General features: G+C 33.1%; 1 protein-coding gene and 1 pseudogene across 1 annotated transcript; one reads left to right on the top strand and one right to left on the bottom strand.

The window, feature by feature from the left end:
* Window positions 1-11,633: 11,633 nt before the first annotated feature.
* LOC128922360 (uncharacterized) lies at window positions 11,634-12,349 on the bottom strand (annotated as a pseudogene).
* A 196-nt stretch (window positions 12,350-12,545) lies between these two features.
* On the top strand, window positions 12,546-14,120 carry LOC105220603 (uncharacterized). Its single transcript, XM_054236000.1, has 3 exons — window positions 12,546-13,529; window positions 13,595-13,659; window positions 13,723-14,120. Exons 1-3 carry the CDS (start codon window positions 13,423-13,425, stop codon window positions 13,953-13,955), a joined length of 405 nt encoding a protein of 134 aa, XP_054091975.1. The 5' UTR covers window positions 12,546-13,422; the 3' UTR covers window positions 13,956-14,120.
* Window positions 14,121-22,188: the final 8,068 nt, after the last annotated feature.

Below are 22,188 nucleotides of genomic sequence, written 5' to 3'. Positions count from 1 at the left end.
GGCGGTCTGCCTCGCAGCTTTTTTCCCCTTTGCTGAATTAATTTTTTTTATTTCCACTTTGCTCGGCTTGCCTTTTGTGGTCACAACGCGCTGAAATATTTTAAGGTCAATAAAGTGGTCAGAATAGTTGCAGGCGATCGTCACATACAGACAAAGGAAGCGTGTGGAAAAAGAGCAATGACAAGAAAGGCAAGCATTAAGTTCACTGCAGGCACCATGGTTTAAAAGCGCAGCGATTCGGTTTGGGCTAGCACCAGCGGCGAGTAGAAGAACTACTGAGTGAGGCATTAGTTTTATTACATGACGTTGCATAGCTGCATTGAGAGTTAGAGCGCAGTAAGTATTGTAAATTATGGTATTATGTGTTGAAAAGAAAACCAGAATGAAAACCAGTTGAACTAAATATGATTTTGAATAATATTTATTACATATTGTATATGTATACATAAAAATAATTGCCCATTAGGGTGGTACTTTTTTTTGTCAATTTCTCAAATTACTATATCACTCTCGAAAGACATCCAAATCGGGAAACAAATTATATCTTGAGCTGAGGATTAAAAGTTTAGTGATATATTCATATAGATTATTCAGAAACTAGATTTTTAAATAAACTGTCTATTTTTTATCTTATAATTTGTATGAAATCATAATTTTGAGAATATTTTGATTTTTCAATAAATCGAAAAATATAGAAAATGTATTATGATGACTACTAGTGAACTCAGCTAATAAATAAACATTTAACACTGCGCCTAAATGTAGGCAATACTTTGTGCTTACTAAGGATTTAAAATATTTAAAAATATCGTATACATTTAGAATGTTATTTAGTGAACCTAAAGAAGAACGATTAAACAAAGTTTGAAGTAAAAAATCATATGAATATTTGAACCAAAGTAAATTGCGTTTTTTCGTAACAAAAATATTTTTGTAAACAACATTACATTTGTACATTTCTTATAATAATAACAAATTAAGTTTCAAATCTCACTTTCAAAGCTAATTTCTAATATTGTATAAATTATGAAAATCTGTTTTATTTGCGCCCCTTATTGATTCTAATAGACTTTTTAAAATACTATTATTTACAGCGTGGGTGCATACAACAATTAAATATGGTAAACCCGCGGAAAATACTACAGAACAAAAAAATATTAATAAAGAACTAAGCATGTCCGATTCTTCGATTTTATTAATATATATAACTTAGAAAAGCTTGAAAATAAATGGTGACAAATGTTGAAGCAGCAAAGCAGAACAAGTCACTAGGCATTGGTGGTCTAGTTAAATGTTGTGCTTGCAAAAATAAAGTTAACTTATTTTTATCTGTGATTGATTATAGTACAATATAGCACACATTTGCTGTCAGTGAACGGAAGAAGTAAAGGAAAGTATAATAATATTTGATACTGAGACGTGACAGCTCACTATTTATGGAAGCAAGTAAATAAAGACAGTTATTTGTTGAACAAAACATTAAAAATTTCAAGCTTTTTTTGTCATTTTGCGAATCACAATAACTACAGTAACATGAATACTAACTTTCACATATCTGATATTTTGATTGTTGCCAATTTACAGTAATCCAATTAACAGTTTAACAAAGTACAGATTATCAATTAAGCTTTTATTATGCAAACGAAACAGTAGTAAAAACAAATAAAAATTAAACAATTGTAAAAAATCACTAACCGTGGAAAAACAACAAAAAAGATCAAACGCCAGCTAATAGCAATCAATAAAGTATAGGAAAATATAAACAATCAAAAGCCAGAAAACACACAGAACACTCGCAGCAAATGAACATAATTATAATTGTAATTTTTCTATTTACACCAAAGAAATTTGTTTGTTTGTATGTTGTGTGTAGTGTATGTTTATTAGTATTTTAGTCGCGGTCAATGACTAGAGTGGCGAACGGTGGACATAAACGGTGGAAAAAACAAATTCAGCAACCACTCGGCGCTGAGCCAAATAAACTACGAACATACATACTTCTAGGCGCTCAAGCGCATATAAACACGTAAATGTATTTGATGTGCACGTTTGTGTGTCACAGCTCAGTGATTTGTGTGTAGTTTTGGTGGCTGCCGGTTGTGTTGAATTGTTTCAGCATTTCCCACAATTAAGCGGTTTCCACGTTTTTCCAACAGCCGCGAGTTGCCACTGTTATGTCAAGTATTTATTATTATTGCCGCAGTTAATGAGGAACTAATGTTTAGGAAACTCCTAACTAATTAGAACAGAAGTGGAAATAAACTGCTGCAAGTAAATGCATAGCTAGGCAAACGACTTTAGTTTTAGAAATATTTTGTTTTTGTTGTACAATTAAAAATCGTTCAGTTTGGGCTATATAATTATTTTCGAGTGATTGAAAATCATATTTTTTATAAACGCAGTAGCTTTTTTTAGGTCAACTATTTTAGGTTGAAGTAAGCTAGATACAGAAAGTATTTTTAAATAAGCTTGCCATTTATTTTAACACTGTTCCAACTGTTTGAAAATGTTTTTTATATATCGTTTTAAAATACATTTTATATAAGAACAATTTAATCAATTAATTTAGACAGCTATCGAACAGCGCAGATACCCGCTTGACTGCATAAAATTGATTGCCGCGCTATTTTGCAAGCTTAATTACAATACTTTATTTTCGAGAAGTTCTGCGAATAACAGAATCACCAGAGCAGCTCATACAAATAATCAACTTTTTAATTTTACACTTGGTTATAAACAGGGTAATATACATTTCTAATGTACTGTCGCTGACCAAACCAAATACGGTATAAGCGGGCAGCTGTCGAGAACAGGGAATCACCAGCTGGTTCGGTCATAAATTAAATCCTAAAACAACTTTTGTTAGACATTAAGACAAAATTAATATAATTTGAAAAAATAAATTGTCTTCATTCTGGGAACTGGATTAAATTATGCAATACATTATTGAGATGAGTCACGCGAAGTTGAGAATATATAAAAGACTTAAGACACGAACTTGTGCTGGTTTGGTTGAAGGGATAGGGATGTTAAATTAATGAAATGTGTCTATTAAAAAAATTTGAGAAAATTGTTTTTGCAGATTTTAGTAAAATTTTTATATAATTATATTCATTAATTCTTATAGACAGCAAATAATCATTTCAGCTTAATCTTTAATGCAATGAGTTGAAAAAAATTTAATTTCTTCTTTTTTAAATTAAATACATATATTTTAAAAATAATTTTTAATTGAATTTTCAAAATATTTTTTAACCTTTTTTATGTTTTCTCTTTAATTTTTCAGCTTTTGAAAACCAAAATAAAACAAATAAAACACTTGATGTGTGGCACAAAATAAAAATAACAAGCACAAGTCATCCAGAAGCGGAGAAACTGTTGCACAAAGTCACGTTCAACAAGTTCCCTTTCAAGTGCACACAACCACAAAAACATATTCACACATGATGTGCGCATGGTCATATGCAGTTATGAAAGAGATCAACAGTAATGATAAACAATGAATTTTGAGTGGTCGCTTTTGCCTCACAATGACTGACCGACCGTCACAACAACCGCGAGACAGCGTGAGGCGGTGTTGAACGTGAAAACCAGAAATCTTCGAAAGCAGAAAGTGAGTGAAAGAGCAAATGAGAACATACAAAATCAAGAAAAAATAGTGAAAATTTCACTTTTGAATGGTTTCATTGAATTCTATAATTTGAACTCAGTTGTCTTTGCCAGCGACGCCGCCGTCACCGCTGATGAGTAGGTTGATAATTGTTTTTAATTATAGCTTGTAAATGGTTGGTGGCAGCGCGGCAAAGCTGCTAATGAACTGATAATTTTTTCGAAGAAATTAAAGTAAAATTTAAATTTCAAAATTTACGGTATTTTAAAATGTTTGTGAATAACGGTTTTTATATATATCTGATACATAAAATATGATACATAAGAAATTCTGGACTTTTAGAATATCTAAGTTTAAAAATCGAACTATTGAATTTATCCATATCTTCAAGAGCCTACCGACTTCTATCCTCAACACCCCTAACTAGAAAGATAAAAGTCTTCAAAACACTACGATTGGTACTTAAAACTAGCTTAAATGCCAAAGCAGACCTCAATACTAGAAAAGCCGGCGTGTAAGTGAGTGTGGGCGCAACCCTAGCCAAGTGTAACAATTCGACGCCTAATAAAGGCAATTTAAAGCGCTTAACGATCGAAAAGGCATCAAAGCGCACTTAATGGTATAACTTTAAATTGATTTAAATAAAAAATATAACAATAAATAAATACAACAACAACAAATAATATAATTGCGATAAAAAGTCAAAAATTCAACTTATTGCTCATCTTCACACCGCCAGCAACCACATGCACTCAGCAGTCTTGCTTGTGCTGGAGAAAACAAGTTTGTAAATTTAATAATTTGAACACCTAATGCTAATGCTGCCAACAACAACAATAACTACATTTAAATAAATTTGTTGCCGTATAAAATATTGCATATACGAAATTTTAAAGGCCAAAATAACACTTCATTCGCATTAATGTACAAAAAAAAATGTATAACCACGCGCACACACAAATATACTACTATTAATTATATAGTGGTGCATTTTGAGTTGCAAATGAAGCTCATTTCCCACTTTGACTTCTCATCCATACCACTTTCTAGTTTCCTGACTATCATTGGATTATCAGTTTTCTTTTGAGTCACATTTATTCTTTAATTTAAACGCATTTCATGATGCCGGCAACCATACAGACATATGCCACTGCATATAAATAGAAATGTTAATTTTTGAATAATACACTTGTCACACAGAGGATTTCTTTTAAATTCACATTAATTATATGTTATGTACGTACAAGCATTCTTATGCATATTAATACATACATACATACTGGTACAGCAATATTACGTCAGGTAAGGCTATAAAAAAGAGTAAATGAAATTGCTTGGCGTCTGTGGCGTGATAAAGGGTGCATAGAAATTCCAAGTGTCACAGCAGTGAAGCGTTTGTAATGGAATTTAGTGATATGATTTGTTTCAGCTATTCTTTTGTTATTTTTTAATGTAATTTGAGTGTTGCTCCGACTGTGGGTTCATAAATTAGTAATTCTTTTTATTTACACACATGTTTGGGATATTCTTTTTTAAGTGTCTTTTCCATATAAAGTTAAGGATTTGAGACAAATTTTATTTTAGTGAGAACACACAGTCAATTTGAGATTTTTAGATGTTCTGTGTTTAGTTTTTTGGACCTTTTGTTTTGTTATAACTCTATATATTTTAATGGAAATGTATTTTTATCTCATACATATGTAGTACTATTTGACACGTGAATCTTTTAAATGTTGGAAGAAATGCTGGTTTATATAATATGGTTTCACCTCTCAACTGATTTTACACAATAAAACAAAATATAATACGCATAAGAGTACAATCCTATTTTTCGTTCAAAAATAAATTAAATGATATTAAAAAATGTATAAACTAATGAAAAATAAAATGTTTTGTAAATTTTTAATGAAGTCAGCAATACTTTTATAAAAAATCATTAAAAAATTGCTTAAAATTAATAATTTATTTGCATGCTTTATTTGCAATAGCAGCGAATAAAAACAGGGAGTGTGGTTTGACTAACGGAAAGCACATTGCAAAAACCCGCGACAAATTAACAACAATCACAACAGCAAGATATAAATAACCATAATTTGAAAAATTACACGCTACGAAGATGAGCGCCGAAAATGGGTTTGGCTATTTACACAGTTGCGCAACTCAATACAACAACAGTTACAAGATACATCTTGTTGTTGCTAAGGCATGCAGAATTATGAAAAGTAAAAATCAATTTTCTCAAACAACAAATTCCACTTTTCTCTCAGCAAAAGTGACAGAGCAAAATCACATTTCCATAAAAATCAATATTCTCCCTCTGCAACAAACATTTGAATTTCATGAATGCATTGCAGACAGACACCCACGCGTCGCAGCCGTAACAGAATAAGCGGTGAGAATAGAAAAAACAACAAAATTCGCAACAGTAAAATGAAATTCCACGGAGTTGTTGTCAGCCTGATGTGAGTGTGAGAAAAAAGTAAGCGAAAGACCGAAAAATAAATAATAAAAACAAAATTACGTAAAAATTCGCAAAATATTGACGGCAGTTAAGTAAAAGTTGTCTGACAACTACTTGCAGTTGTACTTGCCAACGGTAGCGCGGAGTGGCGCATTAGCAAAGAGAACTTTCAGTGTCTGTGGAGACGTTGTAGCTGGGCATTATGCATGCGGTTTGTCTACTATATCTTATGTGTTGCTTGTGGCAACGAAACCCGCTTGCAATGGCCACGCATCTGTGCCACAACTACAGCTGTTTGCTTGCCACACTTTTTGTTGCCGCTTGAAGCTGGCTGTCTGACTGCCTGGCTGGTTAACGACAATAAACCAACAGGCAAGTGGTGATAGCATGAAATGAGGTCAACTGCTGCGCCGACAAATGGCAAAGGCAGATAAACAGTTGTAGCAGCCGGCAGCCGGCAGCGCAGCAAACAATTATAGTTACGAGCGAAACAATGCAAATAGAATATAATAATGTGCATGCGGCAATGCTAGAGGCAACAACAAATAATAACAGCAAAAAAGTTTGGTAAAAGAATTGATTAAATTTCCTCAAGTTGGTTGGTACAAATAAGAAGAAAACGATGAAGTGGCAACTGCTATTGTATTGATTCAAAGCCAAATTATTCCATTACGTTGTGTTGTTGTTTTTGTTTTTGCGGTTAGCTTTATTTTCATTGCCACACTGAGAAATTCATGCATGTACCGTTAGAAAGCGGGTACGCACACTTTTAATAACAAATGCGCCGCGATGCATGCCACAAGCCACAACACAAAATATCCAGTTAGAAAGCAAACGGCATGGCGACCAACAACCACTGGCCATGACAGTGTCTCGACCGCCATTCGGCAAATGTCATTAGCGTGCAGCGGGGTTTAGATGACTGTTAGCTCGTGCAAATTGTCTGACGCATGCGCGTAGCTCTAGCTGTGCGTGAACGTGTGACAACGTTTTATTAGTTTTTTTTTCTATTCTTGTATTTATTTGTTTACTATTTTTGTTTGTATTTATAGTTTATTTCACTGGTTTTGTTGTTGCTTTCTTAATGACTGCGGCTGCACTTGCAACTACTTCTTTAGCTTAGTGTAAAAGGCTTCCTTATTGGTATTGATTTATGCGCGATTTATTTTATTTGGTTTATTATTTTTGGGAGAAAGGCACTTCAGTGCAGTGATTTCGGTATTTCTTGCAGTTTGTAAAGTGGGTTATTGAAGTGCGGAGAATGCTAAATGTAATGTTTACAGACTTGTTATCACATCTTAGATACTCTACAAAGCATTTACTATTCTGCTTTTTGCCAATGAAATTTATATTTGTTTTCTTTATAGATGAAAACTATTTTATATACCCGTATGTTGGTACTCTGGAAAGAGATTTTTTTATTTTTTATGCATTACTGTTGAGTAACACATAGAAAATACAAATTTTGATGTTTGAGTTCGAAGGCAGTTATTTTATTTATATATAAATACATTTTTGGAATGTTGCTAAAAAACGACTTTCAAAAAAAAAATTGTTAATAAAAATGATGTTGGTTGATATGTTTAAAATGGAGAGTTGTGATATTAAAGTTATAAAATGTTCTATCAAAATTTAAAAAAACTGAAACCTGTTCTCCAACAAAGTAGAATAAATTTAATCACTTTTTAAATTTCACTTAAAAATTATAAACATTTTATGTTTACTTCAAATAAAAATGCAATATCACCATTTAATAAAGAATCTTTGAATAAAAAACTTTGTATTTGCTAAATTATTTTGTAAATTGAATACGAAACCGATAGCACCAGGAAATTTAGAAATATTAAAATATTTGGATTTGAATGATTTCAAATAAATGTACTTTTTTAATTGTAATTTATATGAATTAATCTATTTCTGGTTCGAAACATGGAAAAAAATATTTTTTGGAAAAATTATATGTAATGCATATATAATGCATTTTTTAACTTGTAGTATTTAACGAATTACTTTTCGCCTATGGAGGAATTGTTTACATAATTTCCACATTTATTTACGTTTGATAATAACAGTTGTGTACAATTTATGAATCTTTAACACTTTTGTTTTCCAAATCAAATATTTTCAAAAAAATATTTTGCCAATTTGATAGATTTGAATTTGTTTCATTAATATTAATTTAAGTTTCAGGTTACGTATTAACTTAACCAATATTTTAGGAAATTAGTTAAAATTCATAAATTTAAAACAAAAAAAGCAGTTTTTGGAAACGTTAAATTTTTTTCAAATACTAACACCCTTAATTTTATTTTTCAACTTATTGGAAATACAATTTTTCAGATCACTTTGGGCTCGAAATTATATAAAAGATTTTGTTTCTTAAAGTTTTTCACTTAAACACACATTTTTTTGTTTGTAATTTTTTGGAATCATTATAATAAGTATTGTATATCCACTTAACACATGGTTTTCTTTTGTTCGCACAATAAATAATAGTTAATATTTCCATTTAAGTCAAAATAAATTTTATTGTAAAATTATTTAAGCATTTGGGTTTTTTTCAAATTGATTTATGGTATTTAATGCGTTTATGCCACCAACGTTATTTAATTTATGTTTTTCATTTTGTAGTTATACTGGTTTAAAATTTACTTTCAAATTTGCATATCTTTAATGGCAATTCATAGTAAACACAGCTTAATGTAATTGAACAGAACAGTTATATGAGCATGAGGAGATTAGCTAATTCATTGAATAATTGAAGTAATTTGTGGCATTATTGATTATTATTTTAGTTTCAAGTTTTCAGCAAACACATTCGTCGGCAATTTATCCACAAATATAATGTACAAATAATTTCAAATTAAACATATTAATTATTTACCGATATAATTTTTTTGTTTTAAGTTGTCACAAAATATTTGTTTATATTCATATTAAATATTCACATAAATTCCGCTCCTAATTTTTTTAATTTTTTATCAGCACGGTCTTTTTGTTTATTCAAGCTTCACACTTTAATATACTCAGGTATAAAAACTCTCAAAAGTAAATTCACCGTTTTTGCACTTTCTGCATACATTTGTTGTTATTGTTGTTTTTATCTGCATTTTGTTCCTGTCTTTACATTATGTTTGAACCATTTTCACTTTTGTTCTTAAACGCAAATTGTCACGAGACAAATTGACAATTACTTTCAAAACACTACTCAAATTACCAAGTGCTTTAATCTCATTACTTTTCGCACCAAGCAAACACACTTGCGCACCCATACTCACATACACAAAACCACACATTAATTAGAATATACATATATTTTACGGCCCGCTAACTTAAGCCGAAACCGAAAACAATAAAATGTCCATTCAGTTAAATTCACCTGTTGCTCAAAACACGAAAATCACCAGCAGCAACAACAACAGCAATAGTAGCCCGACAGAAAAGGCTCAGATTGCAGCAGCACAGTGCTCGGTAACGGCAACAACAATTGCAAAAACGCGAGCGATGCAAATAAAATATACGAACGAGAATGCAAAAGCAAATTGGGAGCACCAACAGCAACGGTGAGAGAACAAGAGCGACACACCGAACGCAGAGCGCGTACGACCGACTGCAAGACTGTCTGTCCGTCCAACAGTAGGCACAGGTAAACCGAGCTGTGTTCAATCAGCGAGCAACAACAATAACAACCGATGCTGTGCACAGCGCGAGGGGTAAAAACGCCTACCAACTCGACGGACGCGTTGAAGTTGGGGCGCAAAACTTGTTTTCACTTCACTGCAGCAGAACTGGCGACCGAAGCGAGCAACCAAACCAATACACAAACAACACTAAGCTCCAGCGAGTAACGTAAACTCTGGTTAAACACGACAACGATAAATGCTTCACTTTGTTTTTGTTGTTAGTTTATTAGACGGCGTTAAAGACAGACGTAAGGCAACACTCCCGATTCACGTTGACTTGACACAGCAAAAGTTCGTTCAACACTGAATCGCCGCGTCGACGAGAGACAAGTGCAGACCGAACTGGCGTAGAATACCTGAATGGTGGAATGCAATGGCATTGGAATAATGGCAAACGACACAAACGAATGGCGACTTGCATGGAGATGGAACTGGTTGAGACAACGGTGAGTTAAGGTGAGAGAGAGTTAACTAACCTGTTGTGTTGTTTGTTGTGTTTGCTGTCGGTTCGATGGTTGGCTTATTGGCCAACTTGTTCGACTGTCTGGCTGGTCGATTGTTTGATTCGTTTTGGATTAACAGGTGCATAGCCGGTGCACATTGCTCTCTTACTGTTGTTTAGTGAGGTAAATAACAATCTTTGATATGTACGAATTGGAGCTGTTAGTTGTTTGCTGTTGTTAACATTAGGCTGTTATTAACTTTATGCTGATTTTAGCATTATGAGATTTTCAATTTTATGCTATTATTAACAAAATTATTTTATTCACATTGGACTGTTATTAACACTATGCTGTTATGTTAGTTGATAACCAACAGCATATAATGTTAATGTTATTTTTTAACATTTTCTGCAAACAACAGGTTCACTTTACATTAACATTTTCGCTGGTGGCGCTTTACAGAATGCCGCAATCAGTACGCAACTAAAATTACAGGCGTTGTATAAATTTAACTTAGATTGAAATTTCTATCTGAAAAGAGTAGATATATTTCTGGACCGAATTTAATTTTAAATTTACTTGAAGCTTTGAACACAAATCCATAATGTTCCAATAGATGACATTAACTTTAAAAGACCTTTATATAGCTTTACAAAGTTACGATTTCATAAAAAATAAAATTTCTTAGACAGACGACTTATTTTTATCAAAACGGAACAGTTAATTTTGAAGTCGAAAATGAACCACGCTCAGGATGGCCAATTGTCGAAAATATCAATAGAATAATGCAAATCGTGGCGCACACGAACTAAAGAATGCGCTTCAAATCACATGGAACGATTCGATTAGGCTGGATAACAAAAGTAAATCTATGTACGTATGACACACAAGTTAAGGTAAAAAAATTATCATTTCTGACGCTAATGCATAGTGGTGATGAAATGTGGTTCACTTACGGTAACTTCAGGCGAAAATGGTCGTGGTTGAGTCGCGGTGCAAACTCAACCCGGAGCAAACAATGACCAAGGCAGTATTGATTGACAGGAAGGTTTTCTTGTAGGTTTGGAAGAATTGCCGCACAATCGATAATGACTCGCTAGAAACTCCAAAAGCTTGCTTGGGGCCCATACTTTCAAAATTATCAAATAAATTGGTAAAATTTGACCTAAATCGGATCATCCTAACTATCCTAAAAAAATATTCAATTTCATGCAAAAATTAAGGATAAAATTCTAAAACAATTTATAGCATCAAAGTAAGGTGCCACAGCCTTTTTTCATATATCAAAAATAATGATAATAAAATTAAAATGAAAACACAAAAAATAATTTTTATATTTGCTCATATATTTACGTAGACATTTTCATTACAGTATTAGTGTCATAAATTTTAAACAAATTTTATTAACAGTTTAATAATTTGATCCAGTAGAACGATTAAGCATTTAATATAGTACTAATAGATGTATGGGTATATTATTTTTTATAGATATCAAATACTTTTATATCGTAATAATTATTCACTATAAATTAACTATATACCTACAATTACTGAATAAATGCGTATTTCTGATGCTGCTGAGCCGTCTAAACCATTATGCGCATAAAATTAATTTAAAACCTATTATCTAATTCCATTATCCTGTTCCTCATATTCCAACCAATAAATCTTTGCGATGAGCAGATAATCAAATTTTTACCACAGCGCTGGTCACAGTTGCAATACAAGCCCGGCTTGCAATCGCTAATTTTGCCATACCTGCGGCAGATCTCACCCTCACCGGTATAGCAGAGTGTGCGTGGCAGACAGAATTCAGTGTTGAAGTTTAACTCGAAACTGCCTGTAAATAATGCAATGAAATTACAAATTGAATTTAAGTAAGGTCAAAATTGTTCTGAAAAGTTCACATACCGTGCATGCAACTTTCTGGATATACATTTTGGGGCCACAATCCACGACTTGATTGAAGGAAGGGCTTTACAAGTTAGAAAGAAATAAATGAATTGAAAATCATAAAAATTTATATTTTTTAATAACTCTATACTCACATTCCCTTAGCTCCATGTTGTCGCAAAACCACTATCAGAATAAACGTCAAGCAGAGCTTGGTGATCCAACCGATGTGTGAGAGTTTACTGTGATAAGAAGCCATTCTCAAATAATATTACTAAAAACACTTTTAAACTTTCAGCTCTATATTTTGTTCTGACTCTTTCGCCGTTGATACATTTTATGATTTTTCCTCCAAGTAGCATATCCTTTTATAGCTCTCTCGCTAGTGGTTTTCACTCCCTCACATCCTTGATTATTAATTTATGCAATTTTCTAATTAATTAATTTTCTTATTCAAAATTATGCTTTTGAATAATTCAATCAGCCTTGACTTTCTATCACAAACAGTTTTTTGTTTTGTGGCCATACTTTCATTGTCATCTTATTCTTGACCGCTACTTATTGCCCAATGAAGTGGAAGACATGAATTAATGCGTAGGCAATCAAGGAGAGACTGCTGTAGGTCAATGGTGTGTATGAAAGAATGAAAATTTATTATGATGAACAATTGCTGCTATATTTTGAAAGGGATGAAATTTATTTCAATGGAAAGATTTTTCTTCAAGTCAAATTTAATTTAATTGGGTCATAATTTCAAGATTTATTAATTTTAGGCTCTATTAATATATGAGCTAATACTTCCGCAACATATTGATGTTCTATCTTTTAATGAAAAATAAATACTATATCAATACCAATACCGATAACAATCCCAGTATCAGTAGAAATACCAATATCAACATCAGTACCAATAACAATACCATTATCAGTAGCAATCTACCATCAATACCTACTCCATTAACCTAGCCCCATTACCGATTAAGACATCAAATTATTATTCAATAATTCATATACAAATTCAAATTCTTCAAATAATACTAAAATAAATACTCACACCCTCGCTATAACAGACAACCGCTACTGACGGTTAATAATTTCATTAAACGCCTTATTGCTTTGGAATGCATAATTAATTTACCTTTCATAAATTTGAATTAATTTAATTTAAACCACAAACTAGAGACCCATGTCCAGCTATAAAAGGATATGTTAGCTCAAAGGACAGCCATTAAAAGCTTCGTCAGCCTTGATGAAAGTGCATCAAGAGATAATAAGAATTGATAAGAACTAGCGTAGTGTAAAAGTTCTTGTATTGTAGTCGCTGAAGAGCCTATGATGTCTCCCAGTATTAATGCACATTCGCATATCTACTGGATGTCTAAGCTGAGTTGGCTGCTGGTATTCATGTTGGTTTTCTTGCACAGCAGCACACACGGATTGTAAGTATAATTATTTTATTTACTATTTGTAATTAGTAAAAAAATAGTTACTTTAAAAATTCAAGACCAGGTTTTAAGCTTTCGGATTGTATCCTCAGCAATTCAGATGATCCCAATGATTGTAAAGTTGGTGAGTCAAACTTAAATTTTTTAATTTCCAAAATCGAATAATTTTATATTATCACTCTCTTAGGCGCTTTTAATATAAATATGAATAAACCAAATTGCCCACCTCGCTTAACCTGTTACCGTAATTTCACTGAGTCTTGTCATATCTATGATGATGGTAACAGCAACTGCTTGCCACCTTATGTTTGTGATTGCCATAAATGTCGTGAAGTGTTGACCTTATGCCATGAAAAAGTGAAATCGCCATTAAATTTGCCAAAGCGTATGAAACCAATCTATCCGGAATATATCTATTAAGCTTTCATTATAATCGCTGGAACCCCACATTCGTTTTGATAGACCAAAGGAACTATATAAAGGACTAACGCGTAAAACTTGATGAATAATTCTAACGTACATCTAAATAGTATATACATACATATATATTTAAAAGACACTTACCGGATATAATAAATGATATTTACCGTTATTACTTAAATTGTTTTAGTTAAAATACATGATGCTCTGAGCCGTTAGTAATATAAATATATTAAATACATTAATCAAATAAATATAAATGCTTGCAACAAGAATAGCTTTGTAAGTTTTTTATACTCAATAAGCCTTTAATGCAAACTTAGCAAAGTCTATTTTTTAGAGAACGTCTACTACCATTAGAAATATTCTGTCAAGGGAGGAAATACGTGAGTCCGTAGTTTACTCTTTAAATATGAGATCCATGTTCTGAAAGTTCTAGAGTATAGTCTCGAACCATAACCAATGAATCAGCAGTAAGATTACTCTAAAATGTAATATATGTAAATATAAGAAGCTAATACGGGTTTTCTCTAATGTCTCAATAAGTTCGACCCAAAGTAGAATTTTGTCCTACGCAGCAAACAAAGTTATCTACAGTAGAGATGAACTTTAGCTGTTCTCAAACATTCATGGACCCGAAGTTTTGAGTTTCATTAGAGTAAAGGAATGCAAAGTAAACTACTTAATTTGTAGTGATCTCTGAACTTTGCTCTGGAGTGAGAATTCTAGTTAGCGGAAATCTATATCAAAATGCTCTGAGATCGGTTGGTCGTGAAAAAAAGATGACTCTGAAAGGACTTCTCTGTTCTGTATCCGGAGGAACTTGTTTACAATACAAATTCTTACAAGATTCCGATAGATCCTGTACATGAAATGTAGACCAGTCTCTTGAAGCAGGATCTCAACTCTCAGCGCTTTACGGAGCTTCCATTCTCATAAGCCCGCTTAGACGCTGAAAGTCAAAGCGACTTGAATCCGACTATACTCTACTGAGTACTCTCAGTATTATATTTGAACTGAAAAGCGATTCCCTTGTAAAATTTGTATTCCTCGCCACACAGCGCCCGGAAGTCTGTTGGTGAGAAATATATTTCGGCATTCCAAAATTCGAAATTGTGCGTCACACAAGTCAATCCAATAAATTATGGGTTCAAAGCAACAACTCTTCTAAAGAAAGAATATTTCTATAATGCTACGCTTTCTAAGAATATTAACACATTACAAACATATGTTTTTGCTAATAGCTTAAGTCCACTTGAATGCGGTGTCTGTCCGTCCAAATAGCTTGTAAAGGCATGCCATTAAGGCCCAAAATACACACACAAACACATGTCACACAGTTGCCAAAAAGGAAATGCAGCGGACCTGCATTGCATGGCTAATAAATCGGAATGTGCAGAATGCTCTCAAATCCCAAATAGAAAAAAAAAACTTATCAACCAAAATTACAACACAAAGGTGGAACAAGCGCTCGCTTGCTACAATTCGCCCCTTTGCTTGCAGCACATGAACTGAAATAAATTTGTGACCTTTGGACGCCGTAGAAGTTGGGCGAGACAGCGCCGCTTCGCTGGCAGGTAACCCAAATGTCAACTAAGAGAAGAAAAAGTTTTTGGAAAACTAATGGCGGTGAAGACATGCAGTAATTGTTGTTTGCACGTGTTGCACACACCGAAAAATTCATTCCGAATGCCATTACGTGGAAGGAAACGTGCAACATAATTGAGGTGAACACATGTATGTGAGTTATTTTTGTTTTGTTCAAAAAAAAAATTGAAAACTCTACTGGGAAATACCGACAAACGAATGTGAGTATGAATGAACGAGCGTTTGAATGGGAGTGTTGTTGCTGCGTTATTGTTGCATGCAGGGCATGGCGTAGTGGTGTCGTAGAGCGTTTACACACGAGTGCAACAATGTAACTGCAAGTAATTGACGTGAGAATCCAACCAAACTGAATAATGACAAACAAAGTGTAGATGCAGCAGTAGAAGAAGAAGAAAAGACAACCTCGCATAATAATAAGAAAATATTATTTGGTAGTTAAAATGTTGCAAGAAGTGTAAGGTGAAGTAGCGGTCACACAATTTCACGCACGCCTTCCAATTGTACGTTCGCACCGCGCTACAGGTAGAGGCGCTCTGGGGTGCTTATGGGTAGGAGTGTATTGCTTCTGCCGCGGAATCTCTTGTATTTTTTCATCTTGATCTTGAGCATTTGAAAAAAAAACATGTGAAGTTAGAGTTGTAGAAGTTTGCGTATGCAAATTCATAAATATGAAGAAATATAGAAATAATAATATGGCAATTCTATATAAATATATAAAAATAATACTTTTCATTGTATAAATTATTATGTCATTATTATATACGGAATTTATAAAAAAATATTTTTGATATGACAACCAATTTTTATATTGATGAGAAACGGTCTTGATAAATTATTTTCTATTTATGACTTATTATAAATATTAAAAAAATACAGTACTTTATTAAAAATAATATATGTAGTTAACATAAAAAATCAAAAGTTAACCGTAATTATGTATGTACACCAATATAAACAATAAGCAACTATGTACGACAACAAGTGTCCACCAGCTAAAGTGAATTTTCAAGAATGCAGCGCACGTGCGACCGCAAACACAGCTGCTTGCAACAAACACAGCAACCATAATCGATTGAAGAGCTTGCAGATTGGAATGGTCGTAAGCGTCCAGTAAGCTTAAATAAGGAAGGAATAAATTCTAATAATGCGAATGCTTCTAAGTTTTAAGGATGCGAAAGGAGGTGAAGTAGAAGAAAAACCTATTGCGACAGCCAAACTATTTCTATTGGCTAAGTAGTGGCGAACATTTTAAGCGTGCAGAATGTCGCGGCATAGCATTAACAATGTTGTTGCAAATTAATTGAAAGACATAAAATACAAATACGTTGTGCCTTTCTCTTACGTTGCCATTACCATGTTTTAACTGCTAATAGTATTTGCTCATCGGCATTACGGTTATTAGCTGTTCGTCATAAGCGTTGGAATGTGCTTACGCAGCAGAAGAAGTTCCCGCAGCTGAAAGACGATGGCTTGTTAGGAGAGATGATGATTTCTAAAGCTTGCTATTTTGTATTGAATCACCTTGTAGCTCATATATTTTCATGCGACTAATGAAATTATATAGTTTCAGAAAGTTGTTACACAGATTACTATCGCTTATTAAATTTTATCGAATGATACAAGACAATGATTAGATGATTATAATTAATTGTATAAAAATATCTATAGAACTTAATATGTTGGAGATTGATATATTCCCAGTAGGCGAGTTCTGCTTCAATCTTTATTTGGAGTATTATATTTATATAGACACATTTGAAAATTTTTTCTTTGGACTGAATGACTAAAGTAGAAAATTCCATAAAAACAGCAGAAGAATAATTTATTAGATGTTATCATGACATAAATTATCGACGAAGTTTATCAAATGATTTGGAATTATTTTATTGAATGGCTGAAGCGCGTTGTATATAGCTGTTAGACATAAAGTATATAAATGAGATTGTAAGTGGACATATGGCTATATTATACAATTTGGTCCAAAATAGTTCATGACTTTCAGAAAAGTAGTGGAAAAATTTATTACGCCCTTCCGTAAAAGGTCTTATTTCAAATGTTCTCTTGTAAGTTCGTTTCTTAAGTCTTCTGTTCACGAAATATGTAAGAAGAGCATACTTGAGATTATTGCCTGTCAACATTATATGAAGTTATTGAGAAGTATACCTCAATAAAATTTATATTGCCAATCTGCTATGCGAAATTAATTAATATACCATACAACGACCTGCAATTATTGGCGTGTGAAACTACAACTCGAGGCTTTTCATAATTGCCTGGTAATTTGGAAAAACAAGCGGACCACACAACATGAAATGAAATGGCGACAGAAATCAGCAAGAAAAGCCAAAAACAGCGGAAAATATTAATTTCATATGCAGACAGTGTGCGTTGGGTGCAGTTGACACTTGCGCACGATGGCATAAATGTGCATGCGAAATGTGTTTAATTAACGAGTGGACTGCCACTGCGTTTTCACGCTGTACATGCGCACACACACATAGGCGGAGCAGTGGGTCGTTGTCACGCCTAATGAGGTAATTTTATTGATTTTGTGGCACGCAGTTGAGATAAGTATTAATTTGCTTTGACTATATAATATAACTGTACATAAGTGTAAATATATATAGAAATATATAACTTCTAGCATGTTTTTCGAAAATGTTCTGCAATAAATCTGCTAAACACAGCCATTAATCTGAAATTCCAAATATTTTTACACAATTAACTGCGGCTATTTTACGCAAAAAACATAATAAATAACCGTTAACTGTTGTTGGTGTTTAAAACTCAATAAACAAATGCGTAATCGCTGCACTTTGCTTTGTAGATTTGTGTCTCCAATGTAGATTTGTATGATTTTAAATTGCCACAATGGCGCATAAATTGTCGCATTGCGTTGGTTGTTGTTTCTATAACAGTTGTTATTGTTGTTGTCATTTGGCATGCTGTGCCAGCGTGTTTTGCGTAGGCAGTGGGCGCACAGAGCCGCTAAAGCGATTTTAATATTCATGAAAAAAGGTGCAAAAGCAAAAAAAAAAATAGAAAATGAAAATGAAAATGTGCGAAAATCAAAGCAACAACAACAAAAACAGGTAGTAAATTGTAGAAATTCATTTAAGTATGTAAAAAATTGAACATATTCAAAAAATAAAATATAGTACCAATAAAATCGTATGGCCCATTCATTGCAGTGTAACAAGTGTTGTATATTTTAGATCTGGTTTTCGTTGTTGTTGTTATTATTGACACAACGACAAGTGTTGTGCCGCGCGTGCGCATTAAGCTTTTTCGCCTGCAGTGTGTCCGTGTGTTGTGTGTGAGTTTATGTTGTGGCACCGACATTATTTCTGCCCCAACCTACGCGAGAGATCGTTGTTTTCACTGATTTTCGTTTTTACAACTTTTGCGAAACGCCTACAACCAGCCTGCAGTTCTTTGTTGTTTCTGCTCATATCAACCCATTACACGTTGTCTTATTTATTTTTATAGTTAATCTATCCAATTTTTCGTTTGTAATCAGGATGTCATTGGTTCGCAAAATAAAATCAACCAAAGGTTTTAGGTTACACTCAGTGGCGGTGCAGCGTTTTGAATACTAGTAAACATGAGATTGCAGTTTATAGTGAGCATGTTAGAGTTAATTTCAAATATATGTATATTGATGCAAATAAATTAATTTTTTGTCACATTCTTGTTAATGCTATAATAAATATAACATATTTATAGCAAACATATTACATATAATAGCTACAGGTGATCTACCATATTACCACTCTTGATTATTGATTACCATATTTTGATTCTTCACCCTCAAATTACCTTGCTTGAACCTTAACTAAGCCTGCTTTTGCCCCTAAAACTACATTCCAACGAGTATGATCAAGTTAGAAGTAACTCAGAGTACCGCTAGGGGTAAAGTGAAGTGAAGTCAACTTTCACGCTTTCAGACTACAACCACGCCCACTTCTAATATAACTACAATTTGAACGAACTAACTAACTAAAATAAAGTACTAAAATAAAGTTTAGCTCTCATCTAAAAATTATTGATTTCTGATTTACATTTTCAAATATAATATAACATAAGATATCGCTGATTAATACGTTGCCTACATTTAGGGTGACATTACTTTTCTAACCGAATTATTACGGGTTCAACACCTCTTCATTATGTGATTTTCTAACCTTCACAGGTCGGCTATTTTTAATTACACTGTAAAACACTCGGCAGATTATTGTACCAAACTAAGTTTTTCAGGAGATTGAGTCGTAAATAAAGAGTAATTTCTCTGTTTTTTAAGAACCTTCCTGTAAATTAGTTATATTGTAAGCGTGAATTTAGGAAAGAGAGGACTTCCAGAAATAGAATAATAATTAATTTATAAATGACCACTTAAATGTTGCCTACACTTAGGGTATAGATGGAAACAATTAAATGTTTTGTATACGACTAAAAAGAGACTACTTTTTCTTGTTGTCGTTATACTCCTTATTTTAGAAATTAATAAGTGTTCGGATAATAAAGAATTACACACGAAACACCCAAAAGTCAGCATCCTGATCGTTTTTGCAATTAAGTTTTAGTAGCTACAAAGTAACTATCGTAACTTTTTCAATTGAAGCTTTGTCGTGGTCATTGCCAATATATTATATCAACGGTTAGTCTTGTATTGCATATAACAGTAAATTAACGCTGTCATTATATAACTAATATTTTTAGTACTCGCATTAAACGAAAATATAATCGAAGTACTGTTTACACACACACCTGCTGCATGAATCTATAGAATAAAGCATAAATAAAGTGCAACGGGGATCAGCCCATTTCGTGCATGCTACCACAACAAAATCAATTCCCAGAGAAATTTCTGAACGAAAAACGTGTGAGCAGCGGTTTTGCGGTAGATATATTTTGTATATATGCATATGTGAATTTGTTTGTGTGTGCGGTTAAAACCGTAAGTAAAACTTAGCCAGTTAGTTAGCTCATCTGAAGAGCCGTTAAACCGCAAAATATGCCGGAAGTAGCTCTCTCACCACAGGTAGGCTAGCGCTGGAAAAAGTCGAAAAAGTGAAGCCAAAAATAAAATTACAACAAAAGTAGAAACATAAAATGCAATGAGGTGCAGCATCTTAAAACTTTCACGAAGGTGAGCCAACCAATTTCGCCGCGCTGTCCAAGTAGCCTAGGCTTCGAACGGGCTGTGCCAGGCTAGCCGCACCAATTGAAGATGCCAATGAGCATAACTCAACGGGATGATTTTCAATATTCCGAGGCCACGGTTTGCAGTTATGTCGAATGCAGTTAGCTTTGCGAGTTATGACCAGCGAGTGTATTGCGGTGGGTGGGTGTTGCATGCAATATGCTTTGTGTTTTCCACATAGATGGTTGAGAGAGCCTCGGACCCATCATCAACTTGTTTGAGCACAGCAGGTGATCAACGTTCGGTTTTGTTTTCGTGTTTCTTTTCCTCTTTTTTAGATTTAATCGCTGCAGCAGTGAAAGTGAAAATGTGCCCTTTGCGGCATGGGTGCATAAATTACAATGAGCTCCGGGTCGATTTATGTTGTTGGCAGGCAAAACTTTTGATTCGTCGATTTTCGAAAATAAACACTTTTATTGATTGTTCGTTAGAAGAATCAGGGATTTTAGGGGGAAATGTTTTTATCTAATTGGTACATTAAGTTATTATTAACGAATGGGAAATACGGGATGTATAAAATGTTTACTGTTGTAACGGTTTCCTGCTTGGAAGGAGTCTATTTATTATTTTTTTTTTTAAATGCTAGCTTAAAAGTCATGGACCCAATCCAATATTATAATTGTTATAATATTAAAAAAGAATTATAAAATTGTGTAATAAATTTATAGTGAAGTAAGTGTTTTACATAAACCGGCATAATTCTTCCTATTATAAACAGATTACTAAGTAGAAAATTCACTTATATTAAAAGTTAGAAGATATGTATCAGGAATCCAATCAGGAAATCCTGTGTAGCTTCTTCAAAGAAGTCAATGAAAATAATTGATGTGATCCCATTGAACTGCCAACTAATTTCAAATGCGAAATTATTATGATAATGACACATTTTAAATGTCATTCAACTAACTTTAAAGCTAACGCTATTCGCCAAGCAACATTCAAGACATTTATTTTCAATAAACCAAATTGTGCATGCAGGAAGAATATCTTCGCATACTTTAACTGTTTATGTTAATATATAGGGCATCCTTTTAAGAGTTATAGACATTTGTAGAGGCAAAAATATTGATTCTAGAATATTTCAACTATTTTAATCAAATTGGTCTATAACCTATTAAATAAAATAAATTATATAGATCTAAAAACTCACCCTTTATATACAAAAATTCACTTTAACATACATCCACACAAAATAAACAACTTACCGCATAGCATTAGTGACACATTTGTGTTGCAAACACATTTAAAGTTGTCACATCCACGACAAAAACAAAAACAATAAGTTCAAAGCGCACGAATCATGCATGGAAGTCGCTTTCACAAAAAGGAAGAAACAAATAAATTTCCCATATTGCAGCATGAAATTACGATTATGATTGACAGCTACGATGCAACTGTGTGGCTGCGTCCCGCCGACGTGCC

The sequence above is a fragment of the Zeugodacus cucurbitae genome, chromosome 2, assembly GCF_028554725.1.
Source record: "Zeugodacus cucurbitae isolate PBARC_wt_2022May chromosome 2, idZeuCucr1.2, whole genome shotgun sequence".
In the NCBI taxonomy this organism is placed as follows: domain Eukaryota; kingdom Metazoa; phylum Arthropoda; class Insecta; order Diptera; family Tephritidae; genus Zeugodacus; species Zeugodacus cucurbitae.
Note: the sequence above shows the minus strand (reverse complement) of the source record. Positions and strands in the feature narration are given on the sequence as shown.